Source organism: Mizuhopecten yessoensis, unplaced genomic scaffold, assembly GCF_002113885.1.
Source record: "Mizuhopecten yessoensis strain PY_sf001 unplaced genomic scaffold, ASM211388v2 scaffold5803, whole genome shotgun sequence".
Lineage (NCBI taxonomy): Eukaryota > Metazoa > Mollusca > Bivalvia > Pectinida > Pectinidae > Mizuhopecten > Mizuhopecten yessoensis.
In genome coordinates this window covers 946,881-953,183 of record NW_018406231.1, presented here as the reverse complement: position 1 = coordinate 953,183, position 6,303 = coordinate 946,881, and the positions used below count along the sequence as shown (strand labels likewise).

Genomic DNA, 6,303 nt, shown 5'->3' with positions numbered 1-6,303 from the left:
CCGAATACAAAATAAAATAATGTAGATGTTTTACAAATAAATGCAGCTTGCCGAATTAAAAATAAAATAATGTACATGGTTTACAAATGAATACAAATTGCAGAATACAAAATAAAATAATGTACATGGTTTTCAAATAAATGCAGCCTGCCGAATACAAAATAAAATAATGTACATGGTTGTCAAATAAATACAACTTGCCGAATCCAAAATAAAATAATGTACATGGTTGTCAAATAAATACAACTTGCCGAATACAAAATAAAATAATGTACATGGTTTACAAATAAATACAGCTTGCCGAATACAAAATAAAATAATGTGCATGGTTTACAAATGAATACAACTTGCCGAATATAAAATAACAAAATAATGTACATGGTTTACACATAAATACAGCTTGCCGAATACAAAATAAAATAATGTACATGGTTTACAAATGAATACAACTTGCCGAATATAAAATAAAATAATGTACATGGTTTACACATAAATACAGCTTGCCGAATTCAAAATAAAATAATGTATATGGTTTACAAATGAATACAAATTGCCGAATACAAAATAAAATAATGTACATGGTTTACAAAATATGCCATTTACCCGTCATATTAAGAACATATTTATAACATTTACAAAATAATAACATATGAGGTTAACAGTATTTATATCAGGATAAGACAATACCGAGTACAAAATAACAACATGCATGGTGTATGATACCTGTCAGTTTCCTCGTTATGTAATGAATACATCACAGTAAATATATTATAGATATTGCCAATTCTGTTAATGAATAGATTATGTTGGAACTCTAGGAGATAACACAATACAGCAACCGACATTCGTTGAAGCTTTTTATCAATGTAACTACACGCGATAACCTAGATTTCATTGGTGGTAACTGTGTCGGGTGAGCTTGATTAAACCGTCACCAGGTGAGTTAGAGATATCCGTAAATAACGTCACTCTCTGCCTGTAAACATGTTATGTCTCGTGACATAAGACTCCTGTAGGCTTTGTCCGATACAAAAACACTTGTCCTGTATTTGACAGATGGATTAATGTAAAAATGTCAACGAAGGAATAATTAAACAGTTTAGTAGGTATAACATAAGATGTGCTGAAATTTGACAGTGCTTGCATCGATCAAATGTTGAACAGCTAAACATTGAGGATACCTACAAACCGCGCCAGTTAAAAGGTGTATGCGTAGAACCATCCGGAATGCCTTTGTAGCCAATCTGACATGTGTATTTAAAAGGTAACATAAGCGATATTTGACCTAATTCAGATTGTTAAAGCTGGGACGTCGCAGGTTGAGTGTCATAGTCATTTTTGATGGTCATTGACGGACTTTTACAATTTATAGGATGCACGTGTTGTGAGTGTGACAGGGACGCTTGCACTTGCAGCGTTCATTTCTCGTCTTAACATACCTGTGGAGTTTTACCAGCTGTCCGTGGTGTATATTTTATCTACGACGGATTTTAGACCTTAGCACCTATCTGATGGATAATCCAGTGTTTACAGGTAAGTTTATCTAAAATAGAAATGTTTCCGGACTAATTTACCAAGGAACGACTCTTAGTACACTCTTTATTGTAACCTTTCTGTGATCATATTCTCATAGGGATAATTCAGTAATTTTAATATAAAGCATAACGTTAATATCTCTTCTTTCCATACGACCGACAATCTACATCAGTGAATAAGTGTAAAGTTGCTTCTGTATTCCGTTACATGCATGCCGATACAAAAAATGATATATTAAGAAACAATATGATATAATGTCCAAAAATTAATTGGAAAATGCAGAGATTTGCCCTTCGGGGACAAATTTGTCTTGCACGAATACCCTAATTTAAGGTCTTTCAAAATGCACGAGTCATGTTTTTAGGGTTTAGTACTTGGACGAATCTAGTGCATGAATCTAACGTAATCACTTTATACATAAAAGAGTCAAACATTATGTCTTAAGACAGGTACGAGTCTAATATACTAACTTGATACATGCACCAATCTAATATCATGTGTTGATGCATGCATCAGTTTAATATAATGTCTTGATGCACAAACCCGTCTAACATTATGTCCTGATGTATGCATTAGTTTAATATAATGTCTTGATGCATACACCAGTCTAATAGAATGTCATGCTACATACACCAGTATACAATTATATCTTATGCTTCAGTTAACTTAAATATAATGTCTTGATTCCTGCACCAGGATTAAACGGGTAGACACTCAAGACTTAAAATAATATATTTTCACAATGAACGCATAGGAGAAAACAGGAAGTGTAAAAAATGAAGCTTAATCTAATTACAATGACCGGTTGACTGAAACTCTAAAAACTGGTTTTAAGGTAGTTTTCAGGTCTTTAGATAGGTACCGAAAATGAGACTGTAAACTGTTTTACAGAAATATGAGATTAATTTTGTCAATAAAGAAATATAGTTGTCGCATACTCAAGTGGGTTTATCTCCAGGTGCCGACTTGCTCAACAAGGTACGATGTCCCATCATATGTAATCATGCAAGCTAATTCATAACTCTTTGTTAGTCTTATCTGTGAAACCAGGATATGAGCGAACTGAAAAAGCCGCTAATCCAGATCCGCAGACAAGCGTCCACTTACCCAGTGACCGTATTTATGCTCTTTGAACTTTCGTCCGTATCTTATCCCCTCTGTTCATTTACCACAGGTACCGGCCTCTGTATTTGTTACTACTTGATACGGTAATATAAATGTTGAAGTACTATATTACGTGGTAATGTTTAACGAGGCTGATATCCGTGCATTATTTAAGGATGAAGAGGTTAAGTGAAATAACCATCTAAACAGTTGCAATTTAAATATCCCGCTCTTTGTACAAATACTCTTTAGTTTTTATTTTATTTTATTTATCTTTTATCTGTCATACACACTTACTTGAAAATCCTGCATATAATTTTCTACTGCATAGTTTTTGAGTGTGCCAACTTGTCAATTCGCTTATATGTTAAAATTCGATAATACTCTTAATTTTGGGTCCGGTAATATATATATATAAGTACTTTTTATAGTTATTCCGCCGATACACTTGCCATATAGTACTAGTTAATGTCTAACCTGTTCCAAAACATCTCATCAGGATCAAGCGTCTCATCGAATCAGATCGATGTTGTTTGTAAATATGCCTTGTGAATTTACCACGGTTCTCGATTTGAGGACGTGATATTTGAGGACGTCAGCCGTACTATTACATAAACCGACCACAAACATAATATGAAGACTTTTGTTCCTAACATACATGCATTACACAACGAAAAAAAAGTGCTCTTGTTTATATTTGCCGAACTAAATAGATGTTTGATTATGTATGATATTCAACTTTGAAACTCTTGCTATAAATAAGCAGGGAATGTTGAAGAACGCAATGTACATGACGGAACTCCTATTCCCCATTTCTTGTTAAACTTGTTAAGGTGTCTGTATTACTTCTTTTGTCATAACTTTTTGCGTGTGTCAAAAAAAGGTTATGAATATTAATTGAAGCAGACATGCCTTTTCTTGCGGAATTAATGCATCGATGCATGCACCAGTTTAGTATAAAGTCTTGCCGCATACACCGGTCAAAAATATGTCTTGATGCATGCATCAGCGTAATATAATATCTTGATACATACACCAGTTTAAAATTATGTCTTGAAAGGAGAACAAACGATTTGATGGGTTCTGTTAACGCCACGCCATAACAAATCGATAGCCATTTATGACACACCTGTACATAAACGCTTTCCATAAAACCTTCTCGACACTATAATATCACCGGGAAACGTCTTTTTGTGGTCTTTGTTCTGTACAGATAACTTCGTGCTATTCACCTTGACAGGTTATAAAGTACAAAAACCGAATTGTGTGTTTTTGTTGTTGTTGTTGTTGTTGTTTTTATAGAAATCAAGGGGAAGCCACGTTTGGAATCTTCTCTTATCTGTTGTATGCAATTGATAAAGTATTCATCGTTCAAGGAGCATTGAAATAGCAATGTTTTAATGAATTTGAAATGCTACGTTTACAAATATCAATCAATTCTTTGGTGTTACATTGTGGTGTAAAGCAATATCTATAGATGGGTGACTTCACCGCTACAGGTCGGGGATCGGGAAAAGAATACACCTGCTGTAACATACTGCATGTATCGTAAAAGGCGACTAATGTGGGAACCCCTGCATAATTGGGGATTTGATTTTTTGCCCTCTAATAAGGGGGCACAAAAACAAAATGAACCTGCTGCATCCATTGCAATATTTGGTATCTCTACATTTCCCTCTACTTCTAATTGCCTTTGATTACTTAGCGCCTTTCTTTGCAATGCCCTTCTTAACGTTCAGATTTAATGGTAATGGCAACAACTGGTTTATCCGTTGTGAGTAAAATGTGACCGGTCGGAATGCTGTGCTAGGTGCCTTCGGCCTGGTATTTTACTGAGATAGCACTATAAAGTCGGCATCAGATCCACACTATCACAAGCAGGCAAGTACACCAACAAGCCCTGTTCCCGGAACAGATACACACATGCATGCATCCACAATAACACGGATGCATGCCCTTAAATGACCTAAGCAGTTAAAAAGACGTTAAACAAAATAAAACCAACTCAAAGCGATTTATACAACATTGAGCCGATGACATCCGCCTCGGCAAACAATCATGAACAACAAAGCAAAATAATTTTAACAAATCATTTAAAATAGATAAGAAAAGAGAGATGTAATGACGCAAGTACAATGTAAATTTGCAACGAGTCAACACGACAACATTTCGGAAAATCATCACAGTACAACAATCCATACTATTGGTACAGAAGGAATTCTTTCAACAAGTCAACAAATCTAAGTCGCCAATACACACACGCCTGTGGTTTACAGCGCCCTTCAATAGATACATGCCTTTGGTCAAGAGGAAACCCATCACAACAATACAAACTACGGGTCGGCTACAAAAAGGGTCATTCTTTATTAGTTATGGAGACATAAGAAGCTCGTGACCTGTTATCTTATTTATGTGACCAACATCTGACACCGATGGCCACTTATCACTTTCTATCTGGATCAACCTAGGTTATACTTCTGGGTCTGGGATATGTGATTGAGAGTGGGATGTTAAATCGGACCCATATGTATTGCGGTTAGTTATTCTAACGATGGGGAATATATAATTAATTTAGAAATTAATTTGGTCGGAATGTTGCCCAACAATCGGGTAGAGGACAGAACCATTGGCACAGCCAAAAAAGGCGCTTGATTGTTAGTAGATAGAGAAATCGGACGTTAGCGATAATACAACGATCTTTTCAGCTTATCTTATTTAAAAACCGAAAGGTACATGATAAGATTGTTTGGGGTAAAATATAAAGTAAACACGCACACACGCAGTCATTCATTTTGTTCGTGTTGATTTTGTTTAAAAAAAAAAGAGTTTGATTTTGTTTTAAAAATAGAAAGAAAAAGCTTTAAATCTAGTGTTCAAATAAAGCAACAAGTTCTTATATCGGAAACACATGTAATTCGCCAGATCAATATCGACGCTTGTGTATGCCTCAATCTATGTTCACTATATAAAAAACATCACCAAAAAGTGAGTCGGAAGACAAAAAAAGTGAAAAAGTCCCAAATGACGTAATAGGGAATAGAGAAAACTTGATGGACATAACCGATGATACAACGATCTTTTCTGCTTATCTTATTTAAAAACCGAAACGTACCTACAAATGTTGTTTTGGGTAAAATATATAGTGTATACACAATCTATGCTCACTATATGAAAATCGACTCGTCTGCTATGAATATAGCTCACCATAACCGTCCGTTTAAATTTGCAATAGTATACGGACATGAGACAGTTCAGCGTGTGTTTGGGATTTGACGTCCTCGCCACAGCTAAGATTTATCAAAAAGTGAGTCGGAAGACAAAAACAAAGTGAAATTGTAGGTCCAAAATGACATAATAGGGACAGCTGATCAATTTCTGTTTTGTCTTCAATGTCCTCCAGACAGATTACGATATTGAAGAAAACAAAGATTCTGGAAGTGAAGGAGGACGAAATTAGTCGACTTTTACAGCATGCAATGTGGTACACCATGTCTAATCATGGTTTCGCCAATGTCCCTTCAGCAGAAGTGCAGAGGACCCCACCTTAGTCGCCTCTTACAACATGCGTTGGGATATATTAGGTCCATTTTAACTCGAACTTTCAAAGGTGCTTTGTTGTACTTATTTTGATCATCATGTTATATATAAGGAATTGACATTCAT

The 6,303-nt window shown here is 35.2% G+C and overlaps 1 protein-coding gene across 1 annotated transcript in view; it reads left to right on the top strand.

Moving 5' to 3' along the window:
- The first annotated feature begins 922 nt into the window (after positions 1-922).
- LOC110451119 (b(0,+)-type amino acid transporter 1-like) overlaps positions 923-6,303 on the top strand; it is a 25,945-nt gene continuing 20,564 nt past the window's right edge. The window contains exon 1 of the mRNA XM_021498979.1: positions 923-1,533. Within this exon, the coding sequence (XP_021354654.1) occupies positions 1,512-1,533 (22 nt within the window). The 5' untranslated portion in view covers positions 923-1,511. The remainder of the gene's footprint in view (positions 1,534-6,303) is intronic.